The sequence below is a fragment of the Aplidium turbinatum genome, chromosome 2, assembly GCF_918807975.1.
Source record: "Aplidium turbinatum chromosome 2, kaAplTurb1.1, whole genome shotgun sequence".
Lineage (NCBI taxonomy): Eukaryota > Metazoa > Chordata > Ascidiacea > Aplousobranchia > Polyclinidae > Aplidium > Aplidium turbinatum.
The window spans coordinates 44,083,624-44,107,686 of NC_137473.1; the positions used below are offsets into that span (position 1 = coordinate 44,083,624).

The 24,063-nt window shown below is 38.4% G+C and overlaps 1 protein-coding gene across 1 annotated transcript; it reads right to left on the reverse strand.

The window, feature by feature from the left end:
• Positions 1–849: 849 nt before the first annotated feature.
• LOC145765564 (trypsin 3A1-like) lies at positions 850–23,476 on the reverse strand. Its single transcript, XM_082577399.1, has 7 exons — positions 23,368–23,476; positions 13,436–13,542; positions 8,900–8,988; positions 8,031–8,190; positions 4,120–4,207; positions 1,439–1,581; positions 850–1,170 (listed from the first exon to the last, which is right to left on the reverse strand). Exons 1-7 carry the CDS (start codon positions 23,405–23,407, stop codon positions 1,015–1,017), a joined length of 783 nt encoding a protein of 260 aa, XP_082433525.1. The 5' UTR covers positions 23,408–23,476; the 3' UTR covers positions 850–1,014.
• Positions 23,477–24,063: the final 587 nt, after the last annotated feature.

The window sequence follows — 24,063 nt, forward strand, 5'->3', positions numbered from 1 at the left end:
TTTATTATTACATTATTACATTTTGTTATAATTTGTAACGTTTGTCGACACTAGAAGCAATGCCCTCCTGCTTTTACAGCCATGGGTGATAGATATTATTAAAATGGCAAACATTATACAATTTTAGCCAAAACCTTTTAGCCTTTGAAGCTCAAGAAAAGTTTGTTCACTTCGTTGACCTTGTCGACCAGACAAAGTTAACATCTAGAAGATGCTCTTTGCTCCGTATGATGTCAAAGCTTAGCAAATTGAGTTTAATACGAGATTAAAAGTTTCTCAAAGCAAAAGTGTAAAGTTCTCTTTCTTTTAGGCTCGGTGACATCCCTATAACTTACTTCGATCACGTTGAATGAAACAAAAAATTTTAGATAAGGTGTCTTGGCAATCAAAACAATTAAATCCTAGAATTATAAATTACCGTATCTACAATGCAGCACAATTACATGTTGTAACCGATACACGGAAGCGTGTTGAGGAAGGATTTATTCCAAATAAGAAGCAACTTTCATAATCTCATTTCAATCAATTTTAAATGTCTTTCTTTTACACACTCATCTGCAGTGGAAGCTTTGGCCGGAGATGAGTGATAGTCTCTTAGGTTTGTAGTTGAAGTGCTCGAAGAAAATTATTTTATTTTCTATGCTCTGAAGATAGATAGCCTACTTGGGGAAAGATATTTCTCATGTAAGCTTAGAGATCGATCTAATGTAAGTGATAACATGCATGTATTTCGTGCTATTTTATTGTTCGGATACAATGCAAAGCAAAACAAAAATGATTGTGTTGTCGTTAGGACCTAATAGTCAACTTTTGCTTTCATAGATCACATTACGATGATCTGTTAGTCGGTTTGAATGTGATAGGCTATTACACATTTGCTGAAAGTACATTATCTTTAAGGCTGTCTTAAAATACTAAAACACGTCCTTCTGCTGCTTAACTCAAATTTCAGCAACAAAACTACAAGTTCACATCATTTGTTGTGTTTTATTTCTGCAACGTTTGCTTTGCTTTCTAATTGGTGACGCTATAAATCCATTGCCTTACGGCGGAGATCTTGGCGTAGCCTCCTGGGTACTCAGGGCTGCAACTGCTATGAACCCAAGATACTACTCCAACAAGGATGGGTTCATTGTCTTCCATGACTGTCAACGAACCACCAGAATCAAGCTTTAAACAAAAATGTGAAACGTAAGAAGTTTGAAAAGTCTTATTACAATTTTTTCAGATTAGTGTTGAGGACTAAGTTAAGGCTAAAATGTTTGAGTGTTAAAACTATCTGTAAATATGTAAAACAACCTTACAATGCTCTACCATATTAAAAAAAGTTTTTTAACGTATTTAAAAGCATCGTATACTATTGCTTTGACAACTCAGATATTAAACAAAACTAATCTGCATGGACTGTAGGTTCTTAGCTTGAACAAAACTCTCATACCTCGCAAGAGCTGAAATCATCTTTTCCTCCAGCGCATTGCATTCTAGCAGTAATCGTAATGTATGCGTCCAATATTGCCTGACATTCAGCCTGCGACATCAGAGAAATATCGGCCTTATGCATGATCCGTGGTGCAGATTGTACTGAAATACAAAATTATCTAATCAGCGTTTATTTTAGCACTATACCTACCCATGAATTTGTGCAGGTATAGGCTATATTTGCATACTGATGAGAAGTAGTTCCTTCTCACAGTATTAAAATTGATAAACATATTTGCTTACTTAAGTATGAGTTTCTACTATGATAAATACATACACTTTTCAGCCAACAAAATGAACAAAAGTTGTTTAATGATGTTAGGCTACTGATGTTTTTTTGTTTTTTTTAATTAATAATACTGTTTTAATTTTCCTTTTGACATTAGAAAACTTGAAATACAATTTTTACGTAGGCCTACTGCTGTGTAAACCCTGAGATACGCTATACTTTATCAAGATGTTAAAATGTCCAAGTTGCAATTAGATGGCATAACTAAAGTAGGTGTCACAATCAATGTACAAGGCCTCGCGACGGGGTGCTTTGTATCGTGACCGAACGTGCTGTTTTGATTGTGGAATTCTTGAGCGATGTGTTATTATCGGTTACTGTCCTGTAGTGACCTCTGATTGCGAAATCTTTTTTATGTGACGTATTTCCAGAATATTTTGAGGACGTGCAAGTCGGGAATGTTCTTGGCTTGACTTGCCAGGTGTTGGGTGTTGTGACATCTTAAAAATGTTTTCTGGTAGTAAAATTTGACAGAACAATGAGTTCTTATGATGTAACGTTATTGTACCTTCTCGAAGTTATTAGACCATCAAACCTACTATAAATAGTAGCGTAATTTGTGTAAACTATTATTGTGAGAGATTGTCGTTGTAGTAGTTGGTGGCTTAATGGACGCAAAGATTATTGTTGATCGAGAGTTGAAGTTGTTGAATACGAGTAAACCAAAGTTGATGCTAATATAATTTCTGATTGAAATTAGAATAGTATGAGAAGCTCTGTGAGTGGATTACGTTAAACTCGATTAATAGTTGTAGGCGTTGGAATCTATTACTGTTCACTGTTACTATTACTTTGATTAGTTGCTGGAAGTGCTGAACCATTTGTTAAAGTCCTTCAAAGAATTTTCACTATCATTTCACTAGTAGAAATATTCGACCATTTAATTGACTGCTTTTCGGTGATATCCCATTAAACTACGTCATTAATCCTTTACAAGTCTCTTTCCTGGTAAGAGATAGAAAGAAATCGTGACAGTAAGCTACTTGTTTTTGATTTGACACTAACTATACTCAAGCATGGTCAAATCTTATCGACATTTTTAGGAATATAAACCGCGATTGTGAAAACTAGTTTGTCGGGGTCAGGCATGGCTAACTAGAGAAGCGTCCTGATTTGTCACATTTTGTGGATTTTGATTACCGCTACTGCTACTATCTGACTGAAATTTTCTAACTTTATTAGCCTACAGTTTGCTGACTATAAAGACTTTTTGTTGCTTTGAAAAAGGACTGGAAAAAGATAAAAAGGAAGTAAAAAACGTCCTATAAAGCTGTTATTGAGTGGTCAACAGTCTGAATAAAACTTTGTGACAAATGGTGACAAAAGGTGACAAAATGATGTTAAAACTCATTTTGTCACCTGGAAAAGACAGCAAGGAAGACGTTAAAATATAATTCTTAGACAATTTTGTTCAGACAGGAACTAAAAGTTGGCAAAATCTAGACAAATTTGCAAAATGTGACAAATCAAGCCGTATGTCTAGGTAGCCATCATGGGTTAGGTTAGGCTATGTGGGAAACTGTAAATGTCAGTTTTAGCTTTAGACAACTTCATCAAAACACATCTATTTTAGTTGCAACTGGCTTTCATCTGATCAAAAGTGTTAAAATCACTCTCATAAAATATTTCCTACCTTTGGCCGATTGTTTTTGAAAATCTTTATCTTCAAACTGAGAAAGTCACTTTGGAAAGTGACTTTCTAATCTAGCCAGCAGTTTCACATATGGTAGCCTACTGAAAACGTTTTGAATAACTCATGTAAACCCGTCACGAAGATTAACAAGAGGAAGTTTTCGCTTGTTGGTGAAGTTTTGTTGCAAGTAAATTGCTTCATCTACAACAACATACTATACTACTGTAGATGATGTGGAATGGAGAGTTGTCCTAGAAATGATTTGTTCAAGCATGCACTCCAAAACTTAAATTTTTGTTCACAAAACTTCGGCTCTTATTCAATTGACCTATCGTGGTGTAGCCTATTTAGTCTATCTATGCTTCCACATGGTAACCTCGAAACAACAAAATGCATATTGTGCTAAATGTATGACACAGTAGTCTACATAATATTTTGTTACAAACGAGTGCAGCTTTGTGAGAAGAGTTTTTGAACAGAAACAAGTTTGTTTTTTAGATTGTTGAAAGGTTTTTGTTTAGATTGGTAAAAGTTTTTTTTTTTGATTAGGCTACATTTCACACGCATAATCAGTAATCACTTTATCACAATCTCCAGAGTCTATCACGTTATCGCGTGATATACCTGAATATATACATTGATGTCGGAGAGTAGCCTATAAAATTAAAACGCTAATAATTGTGGTGCAAGCAGATAAAACGTCACAATCCCATCTTACAGAATTGATTTGTGTATCCCCATCCTGAAATCGACGCCATTCCGTTATTGTAATCCACTCCAGCTGCTGCAAGCTTGATTGTTTGAATCTAAACAGGAGAACTATTGCAGACAGTAAATGTATCACCATGGTTGTTGGGAAACTCGTTTACCCAACCGGTACCAAACTTTGGAAATTAACTTAACGTTGTTCCCTGCGTTTTATGTATAAATACTAGATTAAACTTAATTAAAATTAAAAAAAAAAATTAGGACTAGACTAGGCTGAGTCAGTAAAAGTGCAGCCTACTTGTTGAGTTTTTGTGTTTTTTATGAAGGGTGACAGTTGGTACTTTAGGGTCCAAAAACATTTAATTTACAATAGCGCAATAAATAGTCTACAGTATTATTAACATGATTCGAAATGTGCTTGCAAGCAATTATTTTTTAACAGAGCAGAGTCAATTGAATTAAAGCTATAATCACAGCCTTATATCATTGCTAAAAATATGTAACCTGGTTGTTGGATAAACAGCCGGTCGGATTTAACTATCCACAGTATAAGCTAAATTTATTTTAACTCATTTTAGATGTTGGAACAAGACAGGTGAATAGGCCTTGAGAAAACACCGTTGAAGTTGGACAGCCATTTAGAAAAACAGTAGGCTTCAGTTAGGGGTGTCCAGTCGGGTCGGTGATAGTTTTTGCATGGACACGCCTGTTGCTGCGCAATGTGTTATTTTTAACCCGCAGACACATAGAAATCATACCAATTAAACTTGAGGTTTTTTTTTAAATTAATGAGCATTTATTCATTTCTTTGCTAGCTAAATTAAGTACGAGCTGTTTTCGTACACGGAAAGTACGTCACGGCCAATTTTAGCCCCGTGCTAATTAATCGCTAATAAGGGAGCTATGAAAATCACAGAGCAAAAATATTTTGCAGGATAATAGCCATGTGTATTGCGCGTATAGAAATTAAATTTTTACCCAACAAATTTATTGAAATAAAGTGTGTGAAATGAAAAAAACGTCAGAAAGTCGGGTTTTATTCTAATTTTCCAAAAGTAGCTTCAAAATTGAAATATTTGAATTATAACATAAAGTAGTATTAAATTAAACAAACAATTACTTTTGCTCATAAAAATATAAAAATGAGGCATTTTTTGGCGTTTTTATATTTCAAAGTAATTGCATTAACATTTATATTGCACTAACATTAACATATATATAACTAGCATTGCACGAAAATGTCTAGCCACCTGAGACGAAATGTTTATTGTGAAGGGCAAGAAGGTGAAAAAATGACCAATGTAGGTTTAGAAAATTTGCAAAGAATAAAAACTAAAAGTCAAGAAATTTCACATTTCTAGCATATTTCCTTCTGAGAAATTTTTCACTACTGGAGTGGGGCGTCCTCATAAAACCCCGTGTCGCTACAGATAGGGTTAAAGACTGCTTTTATGGCTTTTCCGTACTTGTAAAGGAATAACTGCTATTCACTTCTTTCTGCATGAGGCTCCAGCTCACCAGTAGTTAACTCTGAGCCGACAGCAACATTTTTTCCTTGTATCATTTTACCGGCAGCTAGCAAGTGTGTCCAAACGTTTTCCCAAGCGGGTCATATTTGATAATGCGAAGTGCCCGTGGGCCAACAGCCTTTGACAACCTTGTCTTGCGCAGTTATATTTTTGCGTGAAGAAAGATACATTTTTAGCACTATTGTATTATTTGATGTCATTTTAATAGATCAAAGTAACATTCAGGTTTAAATATTTTATTCAAAAGTTGAATTTCATTTTGCATGTTTAGTTGATTTACAGCAACATGGTCCGGTGTTTTGCCATGCTAGACACGTAGTTACTTTCTGGTTTAGCCTCCTGAAGAAGTCAGTCGCGTCTGATTAACGAAACGTCAGAATAAAAGCAGGGTATCACCTTATACATCTTATGATAGTTCTTATGAGTTTGCACAAGTAGAACGTATCACTTTATTTAATTTAAGTATTTGTTGAAGACATATTACAGGATATGATCAGTTAGGTTGTATAAGTTATTTGCTCTTCTATCAAAAATGAACACATCCAGAAACTTTGTGAAACAAAGCCATGCACCCTTTAAGGTACATAACTTTAAAAAACAAAAAATTTTAAACCAAGGAAGATTCTTTAACCCTTAAATGTTGTAAAACAGGAATTAATAACAAAAATTTGGAAAAAATATTATCTTTGGCATTTTTGATGACGGGGTGGAACAGAAAAAACTTCAAAACACTGTTTCAACACTGTTTCAAGTGGTTGTGAACTTTTCCCAAAGCTGGGGGTCATTTGTGACCCACTGTTCCTTAAAGGGTTAAATGTGATGGATGAAACTGACGTCTTGATTTCTGTACCCAAGTCTGGTTCGAGGTAAGTAATAGACAAGCGTAGAATATCACGTAGGTGGGAGTCGCTCAGCTTTAAATTTAACTGGCCCATGTTCAATTTTATAACCGAGAACGTCTGCTTGCACCATGGCTTACACAAATACAAACAAACTCAACTTTGAGAGAAAAATGTTACTGAAAGAAAAATGAGAGAAAAATGTTCGAGAGAAAAATGTTACTGTGGGCTTTGCAAAAAAGCTTAATTAGCTGCAGGTAAGCTGGAGCCTCATCAGAATTTAAGCAGAAATAAAATGAATAGCAATAAGTCCTTTGCATTTGCGGCAACAAGGGAAGATAAACGGTAAAAGAAACAAAGATAGACCAAGAATGATTTGGATATCAAACATCACTAAATGAATAAAATTAAGTTATGAAAATGCAGTACGAACAGTCGAACAGCTCATAGTCGAGAACAATAGCGCATTGTATCCAACCCTCAATACGAGGAAGGAACATAATGATGATGATTTGCGGCAAAATGTTGAAAGCGGTGGTTGAATTTGCTGGCAAAAAAATGCATGAATGTTCGACGGTATCACTCATTACTGCTTGTTTGTTTGTATCACTCATTATCGGTATCGGTATCACTCATTATCACTCGGTATCACTCATTACAACAACAACTCATTACTAAACATTGCTCTTCAAGATAACACAACAATGATTTTAACTTTTCTTGCGTGGCTTTTGTCTATGGAAAGATACTGTCTTCACTAAGTTTTAAAAAAACGCAAGTTAGATTTAAATGATTTCTGTGTTTCTGTTGGCCAAAAATAGCATATTGTGCAACAACAGGCGCGGCCATACGAAAACGTATCGCGGGACGGATTTGGCCCGCTGGCCGGTCTTTCGACATCCCTGAGCTAGATAAAAACAAATTTTCAGATATGTAAAAGTTTGCCAAGAAAATGTTGAACTTGTTTGGCTCAACATATTTTTGTGAGCAGACGTTTTCGGTTATTAACTTAAGCATAAACTTGAGATCAAAATTGAACGACTTCCGCTTTCGCGATGTTTTACGCTGTTTACCACTTATCCCAAACCAGACGACCTGTGTATTGAAATCAAGACGTAAACTTCATCCTTTACATTATCTCAGCTGTGTTTCACAAAGTTTCTGGATGTTTCGATTTATAATGGACAAGTAGATGACTTAGATAGTATAGATACCCTAACTTATCATATCCCGTGATATTGGGCTTATATAACAAAATACACCTTACTTTGTTGTATGAAAATGACATTAAATAACAAACTATTACAATATAATCAACCTTTTTGCGTAAAATGAAATTATCAAAGATTTTTGGCATTTGGGCACTTCCGAATTATCAAATCTGGCCCGTCTGGGAAAAAGTTTGGATACCTCTAGCCTAGGAGATTGACTGCAAAATGCTTTTCAAAGTATAAAAGTTTTGGTTCTACGCAAATAAATGCAATTAGGTTAATGGACAAAGTGAGTAGGCTACTACGTACAGAAGAATATATTTATGCATGTGTATTACTCACGTTGGCTCCCAGTGTTGCATAATCTTTCAATGTTATGACGGCGTAATCGTAATCAAAGGTAGCAGAATTGTACAGCGGATGAGAATTGAACTTGTATTGGTCGATGATTTGCTCAGGGTACTTATAATCTATGGCACCGAGTGCAACCGTTACTGCGTTTCTGCAAACAAATATAATTACTAGAAATCATTAACTTTTGTTAATTTTATCTCGATGCAAAATGCATCTTTGCATACAAACATACATACCATGGCAAATGACCGGTTTGTTTCAAAAACTCCATCAAAAATCATGTTGTATAGACTATAGACAACAAAAATTAAAAAAGAAAAATCCGGAAAAAAAGCGAAAACAATCCCACTGTAATATTTTTAAGAAAACATTTGAAGTTAGTCAACTGTAAAGAATAAATTAATGAAAATTTGAAAGGGTAAGCAAATTGATTTAACAAATTGGTTTTAAACAATCATAAAAAATCCAGACAATTAAAATAAAATTGATTAATTTTAATAGTTGTCTAGTTTTTAACGAGTGTTGATTCAATCAATCAATCAATGTTTTATTTGTCAGTAACAGGAACATAGGTACATGTTTGAAATATGCAATTAATATACACAATGCAAAGTTACACAAGTTCCCATACCGACAGGGAGACAACGAAACGACCATACGGTCTACAAGTCAATTGCCACTCTACGGAAATGACGATTGGTTGAACCCCTTGAACATCCGGAGTATCTGCTACTTGTCAAAAATCGTAATGTTCTTTCGAATTTATTTTATCTGTGAGTAGATACAATGAAAAGCTAGTCACAGTAAATAACATCGCGATTTATTTTGGATTATATCAGAGACAATCTGAAGCTCACCTGGAGGTACAATGAGCAGCGGTAATGACGTTCTTAGTATCAATCAGAGATCCTGCGCAAAAGTGGCTGCCGCTGTTTTGGAGACTTACCTGAAACAATTCTTTGTTAAAAGAGTTGCGAAAATGCAATCACACAATTCTTGATCTACTTTATTGCTTTCATTTTATAAGTCAATTTACAGGGTGCTGTACATTGGTAGGCTACACCGTTTTAACCTTCATGTATCACCAATGCAGTGGGCTATGTGCAGTGCACTCTACATTGACATCTTGATCTCCAGCATTACACCCAAGTAAATTAACAAACAAATTGCTCAAAGTCTTTACTGCCTGACTTTTTTTGCATTTGACTATATTTTGCGAGGTAGCCACTTAAACAGGTCGATTTCCAATAAGATACCAACGAATGCAATGACACCGTTAACCAAGTAGAACATAAGCCACCATCTAATTGTGACCCATTTAGCACTCAGAGAGTTGATTCACGCTTTGAACTTTATTTGGCACTTACAAAAGAAAAAAGAGTTACGGCAAGGTGGGAATCAAACGCACGTCATCGAAATGACTACTACTTTCCCAAACCTAACCTTCTAAACCAAGCTGCCGACCGCGAATATAACTCCCTTAATTTACTTTCTATCAGACATTGAAAGGGGGGAGAGCAATCACCTTCACGCGGTCCTCCACGTAAGTAACATGAAAGTGCGAAACCAAGACTGTCGAAACCGAACATAGACCCGGAACGTTTAGAAGATTTTGCGAAAAGGGCTCTTTTCAGAGTGCGGCAGTTCGACTGTCGACAAGTACCGTCGTCCCACTGTCTTACAGCTAAACGCCGATGGCATCACATCCAGCAAGATTGAGACTCACTGCACTTCTGCAGACAAAGCTGGGTTCACACAAAGCAGGAAGTATGGCTGCCACGTTTGTCCATAAGAGCTTGAACTGGACGCTTGCAAACACCTCCGCAAATGAGGAAATAGAATCGGTTTGAGTGAATATTAAAAATTATAACATCATCAGTGTATACAAGCCACGATCCTCACGCCTAAACCTAGAAGGCCGTTTCATTACGTAGTGACGTCATCACTGGTGGATCGTTACCCTTCACTTAGCAGTCTTTCTTGTGCCCGCCACCTTGTTTTTAATGTTGTGTAAGAGTAGCTACATCGCAAGACCCGCGATGCAGTGTAATGTGTTGATCAGTGGACGAGCTTTAAGAAGTTAACATCTTGCAGAAATTATAGTTGTAGCCTATTTATTAGGCTGTGCCAAAAAATGGCGAGGTTCAGAGATTTTTTCTTAACTTTCTGAAAATTTGTAGTGGACTTTTACAAACACAAACGTGAAAAAAAAATGAAAGTAATGACGTCACGCGGTCGCGCTGGGCGTTTCTATCTGAATGGCCCGTTTCGGTGAGTCCGATTCGGTGAGTCCGATTCGGTGAGTCTGATTCGGTGAGTCCGATCCAGGGATATCTATAACTAGTATAAGTAGTAAGATATCTATAAGTAGTTATAGATATCCCTGGTCCGATCCCTATTTCCCTATTCGGTGATTTTTTTAATACTAATTATCGGGTACCGTAGCCTAATTATCATTGCCGTTTTAGGGTTAGGGGTTAGGGGATAGGGTTAGGGGTTAGTGGTTAGGAACTCACCGAATCGGACTCACCAAATAGAAGCAGACCCCGTTTCTATGGCCCATTTTCATAAAAATTGTCATATTTCGAAAACCACTAGAGATAAAAAAAAAAGAACGTTACATCAAAAGCTGCAGAAGTGGCATGTTTATATCTGCCCTAAGAACACGTTTTATTCTAGGACTACTTGAAAAATAGTTATAAGCAAAAAACTGAATTTTACTATTTTTTTGTAGTAGGGGAGATGCAGGACCTATTAGACATTTTTTTTCTTTTTTGCTCTCATTTCTTCAGTTTATATCAAAATAAAACAACATTTTCAGAGATTACGGCCAAGGTCAATGTTTATTGACTGTGTAAATATCTTGACAATCGAATTTATTTTTGTGAGGTTAAAGCTTATACAAACTTTTTTGAAGAGTGTAATATAATATACACTCTTCAAAAAATCCTGTTCATCCTGTTCTCCTGTTCTTCAAAATCCTGTTGCTCATGAGCAATGATATGGTTTTCTCTGCTCTGATTACAGTCTTGCGAAATTTTGTTATAGTTCTCTCAAGGCATCACTTATAGTATTGCAAACGTGTTTTCGATGTATCAGTATGTTCCCTGGAGCTGGAGGCAAGTACAGAAATACCGTTTCAATGTCCAATTTACAAGGCACAAAATAGAATGCATGGTGTAGATGCTTCACCTGCTCTCGGACAGGCACATGGTTTTGGAGATCGTTTACAACAGAAGGTTTACCCTCACCACCGGAAGTTGTAGCCTAAACCAAGCAAGTCATGACGCCTTGAAAATGGCATCGCTCAGGGGTCTCACTTGGTCCCCTTTCTGTTTAACATCTACACCCACGACTAGCCAAACACGGTATGCGTAACGTAGCCTACGCCGATGCCGATGATTTGGCTATTCTACACCTGTCAAATCATTGGGAAACATTTAAAGGGGCTTTAAATCAGGACAAGTCAACACTTGCGGCATACCTCCTGAGAAGGAGATTGAAGCTTATAGGGAGATCAAAACAGTGACGATTGTTTTCCCCTTAAACAACCGGGAAACGAAGTGTGAGCTCAAGATCAATACTATGAAAAAACCTTGTCTTTCTGCTTAAACCATAAATATCCGGGGATAGTCCTGGACAGGTCGCTCACTTACCGTCAACATTAGGAGTTACCAGCCAAAAAAATCTCAACACGCATAATAGCTTTGCTAAGACGTCTGGTCTGCTCAGTGCTCAGGCTGGGGAGCCGGAGTTGACACTGTGCGCATTGCCACCATTGCGCTAGGTCACGCTTCAACAGAATACTGTGCAACTGGTTGGAGTCGCAGTGTCCACTGTCATAAATGACTCTTGCGTATCGTTACTATATGCCTGCGACCTACACCATCGGACAATCTCCCTGTCCTTGTCGGCATCCAACCAGCTGAGCTTTTTACGACGAAGTCATCCTGTTTCTTTCTCTCGGCGCTATTAATTCCAACCAATGCTCTACTTAAGTCTCTACAAGTCTGCAAGCGAGCAACCCCGGCGACTGAAATTGACATCCATTTTTACAGGCCGCAACACTCTTAATAAAAATCGCTGAAAACCAATCCATCAGAGCGGCTAACTGGACTGACCACCAATGGAGCTCGGAGTGGAAGAAGAACTTCTCAAGACTCCAAAGTTTCATCTCCGACACCGGCCCCCATCCAACCGGATTGCTTTTGCCAAGGAAAGCCTGAGTGCGACAACCGCCTTCGCAATGACGTTGGACTATTCCGCTTCAACATGTAGAAATGGGGGATGGCTCCATCCGCGATCTGTAAGTGTGGCAAGGAGGAACAAACCGCAAACCACACCATCAGCAACTGCGCCGTCTACCATAAGATAAATGGTGTGCGTGATTTGCCTGAACTGAGTAATCATATCAGTGGCTTCTCGACACCTGCCCAGACATATAGACCGAGTCGTTACCACTGCCCAAAGATCGTAGAAAGCAGAGCCTCTTGAATCCTGAAGTGGCGAAGAAGGTTCACACGAAGAAGAAGAAGAAGAAGTGTTTGCGTTTTTTCTCTCATGATGACATTATATTTTTATTTATTGTCGTTCTACAACAGCTAAGGTCTTTTACCAACAAGTCTCATTTTTAATTTCATATCAGGTTTACGATGTCATCGCACTATTAGGCCTACACGACTTATTTTCAATGCGTTATGCAAGAAAGAGTACAATCAGTACTGTTTTTAACGTTCTGTTTGACCCGACGTGGAATCGATCAGATCTTTCAGAGACGAAGGCGATGGCCACTTGGCCACTGAGCTGGTGATGCCTTTTCTTCTGTTACCTGCAACGTCTGATTGGTTGAAACGCTGCTTCTGTAACGTCGGATTGGTTCAATGTTGCCTGCTTTTAAACAACTTTATATGTCTTATACGTGCCTACCGTTTTGTGACATAGGTCTACAATTTTGCAGCAGAGTTATGCAGCTGTTTCGTGCCACACAACTATCAAGTATTTAAGCTAATCAATAAAATAGCAGACTCTACAGCGTGTGGCCGAGTGATGAGAACGTCTTTGCGATGTTTGAAAAGACGTGGGTTTAGGGGATCAGATGACTCGAAGACTAATATGTCACTTTGCTGCTTTTTGTTGTCTGTTGTATCGCAGTGTGGCCTACTGTATATTATTGCAATGGGCGCAAAATAAAACATAATTAGCCTATTATTATTTATAAATGAAAGTTGGAGTGAGTGGCTAGAACTTTTATTTTGTCTTGAATCAATTACTTTAACATAAATTTGTCTAGGGTTAAATGCTTTTGTCGATAAAATAATTTGATTGAGTCAGTTAGAACGATCTATGATGCACAACTGAAGACAGTGCTTGCAAATACATAACATAATATTTACCATCCAAGGAAATTCTCCCAGGGAAGCCTCAACTCCGTTGATAATTTTGGTATTTTGCTGGTTATAGGCATACCGGGGATTGGTGATCACCTTTGGTTGAGGAAGGGCTGAAAAAACAACCTTATGTCAAAGATCTAAAGTTTTTAAGTAATCAAATATTTTTATATCATAAGAACTATAATAGATAAATGAGTAGCCTCCAATATGTCTGTGTAGTACAGAGCCTAAGTACAACATGTCAAGGTACAGTTTGCTGGTGCATTTTTAACTGAGAAGTTATTATACTGAAGTTAAACTTTTCTATACGTTGTGTATTTTAGTTTGTTTTCGTTGAAACGATGTAGTTTGCTTACGTTCCCCTTAGGTCTTCTCTTTCGCGTTTTTGTTAATCAGCGTTTCCCGATTTGTTTCACAGTATATTTTGGGTTGCACGCCTTTTTGATAGTATTGTTTCATTCTTGCAATTATACCAGTAGAAAAACTTTTGTTTGACTCTGGTTGATGAGGTGAAAACACAACAGAGTTATTTGGCGACGAGGGTGGGATTTCTGATTGACTGAAAAAGAAGCTTACAGTGCTACGCAGAGTGATCAGTTTTAGTCCTACAAGTTTTAATTTCTACAAGTTTTAATTTTTACAATTATCTTCTACTCAAGATGGAAAAGGTCGTGGAATTGATGCAGTCGCAGCTACAACATATGCGACAACAAATGCAACAGCAGGAAGAACAGGAACGACAACAAAGGCAGCAGCAAGAAGAACAGATACAAAAACAAATGCAACAGCAAAAACGTCATCATGAAGAACAACTGAAGGAGTTAATTTCAGCACTCAAAACTCATGGCGAATCGGAAAACCAAAATCGGGTATTTCAAGCTATTCCTAAATTTTGTGAGTTTGATTCAACTTTAGAACTTTGGACTGAATATTGGTTCCGTTTTTGCACATACGTAAAAGCATAGTCTATTGCTGACAAGAAGGCCCAAGTTTTCCTCGCCATACCAACCAGTCAGCCAGTATCTACAAAATGATCCTCAAGCTGGCCGCACAAGAGTCTACAGCAAAGCCAATCAATGAATTTATAATAAAGGAAATTTCGAATGACATGAAAGCACAGTTCGACCCAAGCGCTTCATTATTCGTGAACGATTTCGCTTCTGGAGCAACTTGAAGCGAAAACCAGGTGAACCTGTTCCAGAATTGGGTGCACGAATACGGAAAGCCGCTGCCACGTGCGACTTTTCTTCTATTACTAATCCTTTAGACCAGTGGTTCCCATCCTTTTTGTTGTCACGGACCCCTTTAAACAAATTATTAATTCTGCGGACCCCTACCTAAATTTTGCCTGACTCAATTAACATACTATTGACTATTGTAATAATTATGCTACTCAACTACTGTAGGCCTACTGTGTCATATCGTATTGCCGCTATGACTCCTGCGGCAAATATCAGGTTAAACAGTTGCTCAAATAAGAAAATGAATGAATTGTTCAAAAAATGTCAGCAGTATTCGAATGAGGTGACCCAAAGTGCCATGCCGAAACTTATGAGGTAAACTTTGGTTGCACCGCATGCTTTCTATTACGTAGCCTAATGGACGAGCCAATCCTGATTTGACTGGAATCGACATGCGTTGTGGTAGACAGGGCCTCCAAGAGCCTTGCCGGGCCCCGGTACAGATGTTGCTGCCGGCCCCCCCAGCGCGACATGTCGAGTGATATCTCACCAATCACAAGCAAAATTTGCGGTGCGCGTTCTTACAAAGGATAAATTAGGTTAAAGTATTAACACTTCATTATTTCACAAACAATGCACTATTGTAAATATAACTTTAAATTCACAGATACACACTAGTTATACATAAAGATAAAATACTGTAAAATGCTAAAACACTACATAGTGTAAATATAGCCTCAATAGCATTGTCAGATATGAAATTCTGGCCTAATTTGAGGAAAAGTTTATAGCTGTTGAAAACAAAAACTTGTATTTTGGAAATTTGTTTAGTCCTAGGCAAAGATCAAAACCCTAATCTTTCCTAACTCTAACCTTTCCTAACTCTGGCAACTCCTGATTGTTACCATGGCAACAAGTGGGTAAAATCAGCCATTTCGAAGATAAAAATTGCAATACTATCCGACATAGCATTGCATATGTGTGCATACAGCTTTACATTAACATACAATAGCATTTCTGACCTTGAAATCTGCAGAGACTAGGGCAGCAAACTTAAGATGAATGCAGTGCTATTGTTCATGACATTAAGAAATACCAACTTCATATAAGAAATACCAACTATACATAAGAAATACCAACTTCAAAATATAAAAACATTTTATGCAAAATTGACCTTCACACGCAAATTTAAACATTTTATTGGCCCCCCTGAACGCAGAAAAATGAAAATATTGTGGTTCTAAAAAAGGGCATACCCATGAGGGGGCCCTAATCAAAATACAAAACTAATATTCATATAAAAAACAATATTTTATGCAAAATCGACCTGAGCACGCAAATTTAAACATTTCTTGGGCCCTCTTAAACTCACCGGGCCCCGGTGCAATGCACCGGTTGTCCCCCCCTCTTGTGGGCCCTGGTGGTAGATGTAGTTTCAGGTCAATGTATACACTGTAGGCAGCAGCATAGATTTATTTTAATGCATACCGGTACAGTTTATTCTCGCGGGCGTGAGCTTGACACATTTGCATAAGAGAGAAATGACAGTAAAAAGATCGCTTTTCGTTTTTTTTCAAAAATTCATCAAGGAAATCACGGACCCCCAAATGCTTTCTCACGGACCCCCAAGGCCAAGGGGTCCGCTGACCCCAGGTTGGAAACCACTGCTTTAGACGAAGCTTTGCGTACTTGTTTTATGTGCTCGGTAAGAAATGAAGCAGTTCTTAAAGCTTTCTTTAAAATTAAACCTGACGATCTTACTTTTTCACGTGCTCTTGAAATAGCCATAGAAACTCAATACGCTGGCAAAGTGGCTAAAGAGACGGTGTTTGGCACTGAATCGTCGGTGGTACATAAAGTTAAAGGAACCGATCGACGATTTTCTTTCAAGAAAGTTACTGTGGACAATGCTAATGCGAACAAACAAAGCAAGTGCGATCGATGTGGTAATTCTAATCAACTTGCTAACAACTGCAGATTTAAAAATGAGGTCTGTCATTTTTGTAAACTTACAGGGCATGTACAATCCGCTTGTCGTAAGAAAGCCGCACAAGTGCATTCTTCTAAGGTCAACTGCATACAGGAGGTAAATACTGTTCATAATTCGTCGTGTAAAGTTCCCAAACTCGAGGTTCGAATTTTTATTAAGTCTTTTCCTGTTTTAATGGAACTTGATACAGCTATAGCCTACAGAGGGAAATTTCATCTCTTCTGAAGTTTGGTCGCGGCTAGGCAAACCTAACTTGCAGACTCCGCAGCTACGTTTTTAGTCGGCAAGTAAGCACTCGATGCCTATTATTGGATCTTTCCCAGCCGAAGCGATCTGCAACAAATCGGGAAAGACGACCACAGTTCAATTTATGGTATGTGAAGTACTGAAGTAGCCTACCTAACCTTAATTTATTAGGGCGTGATGCTATTTAAGCATTATAGATATTTCGGTAAACAAGTTCTTTTCTTTATGTTTACATTCTATTCATCGTCACAACGACATAGATTTTAGCTCGTAAAAATGGTGTTCCGAGTTATGTGATCAATACGAAGACTTATTTAAACCTGAATTAGGTTGTCTTCAGGATTAAAAATTAGAGATTGAGTTCAACTTGGATTGTTAACCAGTGTTTTCAAAGCCCAGACCAGTGCCTTTCGCCGTTCAAGAAGACTTAGCTCTTGCCTATGACGCTGGCAAAGAAAAAGGTATATGGACAGTGGACACCTGTACAATTTTGCGACTGAGGAACTCCTGTAGTACCAATTCGCAAGGCTCTACCGAAGGTAAGAAATCCAAATTAAGTGTTTGCAGTGACTATTCCTCGACGGTTAATTTACAACTTAAAACTCACAGGCACCCTTTTCATCTTCCAGAAGATTTAATGCCTAAACTAAAGGGTGGCCACGGATTCACTAAGATTGACCTGGCAGATGCTTATAACCAGTTTAGGCTAGGTCCAAGGAGTCGACAAATATTGTACATTGGCACTAAGTACCCATAGAGAGGTTTTACTACAAAATGTTATGCCGTTTGGCATCTCTTCTGCCTCAGGCCATTTCCAAAAGATAAAATGGATAATCTAACTAGTGATTTTCAGGTGTAGCAGTTTACCTGGATGACATTTTGATAAGTGGAGCTACAGCAGAGCATTTCCAGAACCTTAAACGAGTACTCGATCGTTTATCTTCGAAAGGTCTTAGATGTAAGAGGAAAAATGTAAATTTTCCCAGGCACGAGTCGAATGCTCAGGTGATCTTCTTTCCAAAAAGGGATTTCAAAGGGTCCTAAAGTCGATGCCGTACTGAACATGCCTGCTCCTTCCAATGTTGGCACCTTACGTTCTTTTCTGGGGTCGGTTCAATTTTATTCTAAGTTAATGCTCCCAGGTTTTTCTACGGTAGCGCAACCGCTATATTATTTAACCAAGAGTGGTGTTCCTTGGAGATGGGAACACAAAGAAAAATGCACTTTTGCAAAATTCAAACGTTTCTTTCCGCAGACGATGTTCTCGTACACTTTAACCCGTTGCTTCCTTTAGGAATTGCATGCGAAGCATCAAGCGTAGGCATTGGCACCTCATTGTTTCACCGCTCCCCGGACGGAAGCGAGAAGCCAATAGCCAACGTGTCGAAAATCTTGACGAAATCTCAAAGAAACTACAGTCAAATCCAAAAGAAGACTTTGTCCATCATCTTCGCTTTGAAGAAATTCTACCAATACCTCAACGGTAGAGATTTTATTTTAGTAACTGATCATAAGCCTTTGCATTCACTCTTTGGTCCAGATAAGCCTACCCCTGCGCTGGCGGATAACCGGTCAGTACTCTGGGCGTTGTTTTCGAGTCAGTTTAGTCATACTATAGAGCAGTGGTTCTCAACGGGGAGTTTTGATTTTGCAGGGGGGCGGTATGATTACCTCGGCTTAAGGGGGGCGTTTTGATTATTAGGGGCATGGCTGCCTAAAGATACGGCCAGATTTGTCACGTTTTAAAGAAATTTCCAGATTTTGTCAACTTTGGACGACTGCTTAAATGAAGTTTTTTTTAAATTGTATTTTTTCTCCTTCTTTACTGTATTCCCCAGATGACACAATAGGTTTTAACATCATCAGATGTTGAAAAACAAACACAATTTGATTTAGAAGATTTTAGTCAAACTGATAATTTTTCAATAACAGTCTGATTGAGCGTTTTTCAACTTATTTTTTATCATTTGCTTCTGCTTCCCTAAGGCAACAAAGAGCTTTTATATCATTAAGAGACAGCAAAAAGTAAAAACATTTCAAAAAATGTCAGTCAAACACTAGCATTAGCGGTAATCAAAATCTTCAAAATGTGACAAATCAGGCCGCATCTCCAGGTGGCCATGTTAGGGGGCATTCTGGTTTACCGACCAGCGTAACGATTTCGTCGCATCATTGTCTGGATAATATATAGGCCTACATGCTCGCACGATAGCCAACAATTTCTCTTACACCATCGTCGTATTTGATTGATCAACCGTTTTGTTTACAAACGCTATAGGTAATTGTTCAGTATATCACAAAATCTGGTGAGTTCCATTATGACGTAGCCACTACTACTAGTATACTGTTTTCATGCTCGCAAATATATATTAGCTTTTCGTAACGTTTTTGTTGGGGGGCGGTAAAATTTCGCCTGTTTATAAAGGAGGGGTTGGGCCAAAAAAGGTGAGAAACACTGCTACAGGTATTGCAAAACAACGCATCACCAAAATGCTAACGCCTTGAGCCGTCTTACGTCGAACGATGACCGAATTTTTGATGAGGAGGGAAGTGCAGATGATATTGATATTTTTTGCACATTTAATAAGTTAGACTCGCGGGTGAGTCATTCCGATTCTTCTACTTTGTGCAAGGAAACTTCTAATGATCCGGTCTTGTCTAAAATCATTCGCTTCACACACGAAGAATGACTGAAGTCAAATGCTAACGATCCAATCGAACAGTTGAGAAGAATTTCTGATTCTCTAACAACATGTTATGCTTGTTGTTGTATGATTCTGGAGTAGTTATTCTTAACCCTACCTTAGTACAAGCTGTTTTCGTACGCGGAAAGCACGTCAAGGGCTACCTTATCCCCGTGCTGATTAATCACTAATAAGGGAGCTATGAAAATCACAGAGCCAAAATATTACAATAATAGCCATGTGTATTGTGCGTGCAGAAATTAAATTTTTACCTAACAAATTTATTAAAATAAAGTGTTTGAGATGAAAACACGTCAGAAAGTCGGTTTTGATTCTAATTTCCTGAAAATCACCAAGCTTCAAATTGAAATTTTTGAATTATAACATAGAGTAATATTAAACTAAACAAATTCCTTTTGCTCATAAATATAAGGCATTTTTGGGCGTTTTTACATTTCAAAGTAGTTGCACTAACATTTATATTGCACTAACATTAAAATATGTATAACTAGCATTGCACGAAAATGTCTAGCCACCTGAGACGAAATGCTTATAGTGAAGGCAGGAAAGTAGAAAAATGACCAGTGTATGTTTAGAAAATTCGCAAAGAATAAAAATTGGAAGTCAAGAAATTTCACATTTCTGGCATATTTCCTTCTGAGAAATAGTTCACTACTAGAGTGGGGCGTCCTCATAAAACCCCGTGTCGCTACAGATAGGGTTAAATTCCACAATGATATTCTTTCTCTTACACGAGAGTCATTTCGGCATGCAGAGCATAAAACAGCAGCTGGCCAGGACAGTAGTTTACTGGCCCAATATAGATGCGGACATTGTAGACCTCTGCCGATCATGCACTACATGTGGCAAGCATCAAACTGCACCATACGAGGCTCCTATATCTACCCATGGATAGCTCCAGAGAAGCCTTGGAGTCGAATTCATGTCAATCACGCTATTAATTTTTTGGGTTCTATTTGGCTTATTGTTACTGATGCTTATAGTAAGTATCCTTCCATTCACCCAACTTTTTCCGTATCGACGTTTGTTACTATTGATCTTTTAGAGCAGGACTTTTCTCATTTTAGATACACCCACTCCATTGTCTGAGACAATGCGACTACGTTCTCCGGAAGAATTCAAGATTTATTGTAAAGCTAGGGGAACAGTACACAACTACACATCACTGGAGCACCATACTATCCAGCTACGAATAGTGCTGCCGATCGTGTGGTGCACACTTTCCAGCAAGCTTTGAGAAAATCGTCGTTACCGCCCAGAAGTGCGTCCACTCAATTCTTGATGCAGTTTCGCCGTACGCCTAATGCCAGTGGTTACTTTCCCAGTGAGTTGTTAAACCACCGCCAATTACGTTCTAAATTAGATTTCTTACTTCCTTCTTCAGCTCAGATCATGAAAACGTCGACGAGTTCTTCGCCTCGGAGACAAAACTGGAAAACAATTAAGTTTGATGTTGGTGATCCTTGTTTTGCTTGGTACTTTGGTTCCAGGCAAAGCCAAAGCCCTCTTTGGGTTCCTGCCGTCGTGGTGAAGCGACATGGGAGTCGTAGTTTACAGTTTCGAGTGTACCGTACCCTCGAGGTCCAATAAGGAGACGCCATATCAACCAGCTACGTCCGTGTTACATCTCGCCGGAAGACGAAGATCCAGGGGAGACTACTTTCATGTCGTTACCGACAGCCGACGAGGTTCCTGATTCACCGACAGCCGACGAAGTTTCTGATTCACCGACAGCCGACGAGGTTCCTGATCTTTCGACGCCGATCGCAACCTAGGACTCATCATCGTGATCGGTCACGAATCAAGGACATATATTGAGACGGTCACAGAAGACGCCAACCACCCTTCATTATGGGGGGTCATAAGTTTTATTGGGGAGGTGTTGTGTATTTTAGTTTGTTTTCGTTGAAACAATGTACCTTGCTTTTGTTTCACTTAGGTCTTTTCTTTTCTTCCCAGCGTTGCCGTTCGGCAACACTAAATAAAATGGTACTACGACAGTTTATCGAACGACAGTTTATCGAAACGACAGTTTATCGAACGACAATTCATCGAACGACAGTCTATCGAAACGACAGTTTATCGAAACGACAGTTTATCGAACGACAATTTATCGAACGACACAGGGCCGTAGCCAGACCGCAGAGCAAGGGGGGGCCAACTTTTTTTAGGGGGGCCGAAAAAATGTAAATGGGAAAAATCATTATAATTGAAGCTGTTGCTCTTGAATGTTGGGATTTTGCCAGGGAGGGCGCAATTTTTTTCAGGGGGGGCGAGGCCCCCCTGGCCCCCGGCTGGCTACGGGCCTGGAACGACAGTTAATCGAAAACCTAACCCCTAACCTAAAACCTAACCCTAACCCTAACCCTAACCCTAACCACTAACCACTAACCACTAACCACTAACCACTAACCACTAACCACTAACCACTAACCACTAACCACTAACCACTAACCACTAACCACTAACCACTAACCACTAACCACTAACCACTAACCACTAACCACTAACCACTAACCACTAACCACTAACCACTAACCACTAACCACTAACCACTAACCACTAACCACTAACCACTAACCACTAACCACTAACCACTAACCACTAACCACTAACCACTAACCACTAACCACTAACCACTAACCACTAACCACTAACCACTAACCACTAACCACTAACCACTAACCACTAACCACTAACCACAAACCACTAACCACCAACCACTAACCACTAACCACCAACCACTAACCACCAACCACTAACCACCAACCACTAACCACCAACCACTAACCCTTAACCCTACCCCTTAACCCTACCCCTTAACCCTACCCCTTAACCCTACCCCTTAACCCTACCCCTTAACCCTACTCCTTAACCCTACCCCTTAACCCTACCCTTTAACCCTACCCCTTAACCCCCAACCCCTTAACCCCAACCCCTTAACCCCTAACCCTACCCCAACCCCTAACCCCTAACCCCTAACCCCTACCCCCAGCCCCCAACCCCCAACCTCTAACTCCTAATTCTAACCCTAACCCCTAGCCCCTATCCCCTAACCCCTAGCCTCTAGCCCCTAGCCCCTCGCCCCTTCGATGAATTGTCGTTCGATGAACTGTCGTTTCGATAAACTGTCGTTCGATGAACTGTCGTTTCGATAAACTGTCGTTTCGATGAATTGTCGTTCGATGTACGGTCTTTCGATAAACTGTCGTTCGATGAACTGTCGTTCGATAAATTGTCTTTCGATAAATTGTCGCGTCACGAAATAAAATAAACAAACAAAATTTTTTTTTTCATTTTTTTTTTTTTGAAGTCATTACTACCCCATGAGAGCTTTAGAAAAATTTTCCCGCACAAAATAATAATTCGGGAAGGAAAGGGTCAGCGCTTCTCGTTTTGTTTCACAACATATTTTGGGTTGCACGCCTTTTTGATAGTATAGTTTCATTCTTGCGATTTTAAATACATGTAGAAAAATTTTGCATGACTCTGGTTGAATGAGGTAAAAACACAACACTATGCTTAAAAGATTCTGAACTTTACAAGCTACTGCAATGGACCACTCGTCGTTGCACATGACTAGGGAACTGTGTTTCGAAAGTTTGTGCAAACCGCTACTATCATAGCAAACCCGCAGCATCATGCTAACACTGGTAGCTTGCATCTAACTTACATTTGTGAAGTTTACAAGCTAAAATACATTTGTAAAATTTATGCAAGGATTTAATATTACGTTTAAAAACTACGTTAAATCACAATTAAAAGCACGTTAGGCCTATATGATTAAGTGACTGGTTTAGTATCTTGCATTACCAGAAACAACAGCCAGGATCGCAAGAAGATAAAAGATCATTTTCTCAAGCTCGTAGTATCAATAACATGAATCAAGAGCATATGAATATCTTATATAGATGTATATAAGCTAAAAATAAGCACCTCTGTTGACTTCAAAACAACATTTGCATACAACAACACTTGTTGTTTCTCACGGTGCTAGTACAATGACATTTGAAGAGTTTGCAACGAAAATTTATTTTGCTCAAAACGGTTTAGGATAAAAACAAAAAAGAATTTTTTACGACGAAGATTAAATTATTGCGATGAATAATTTTGCTGAAAATTTTTATCAAAATGAAAATATCACAAAGCAACAAAACGAGATTATTCACCAAGATATACTTCATAAAAACTAAAAACGGTATTGTGTAAGACACCTGCTTTCAGTAGAGTAGAAGATCCAGGATGGGTGCACTTAGTCACATGCCCAGACCAAATTGGGAAATAGGTTTACCAAATCAATTTATACCAATTCTTATTTAAGAGACCTCAAATGAAGAGGGTCATTTGTTCGTGCTGCCCTCGCAGTCAACATTGAAATGAGGTGCATTTGATTCAACTAAAACAATTACACGGATTTTTTTTTTTTTTTTGAGGAACTGTTCAATATTCAGTATGCTAATATTATCTTGCATTGACGTTACAGAAAATGCATTTTAATAACACTTTTTA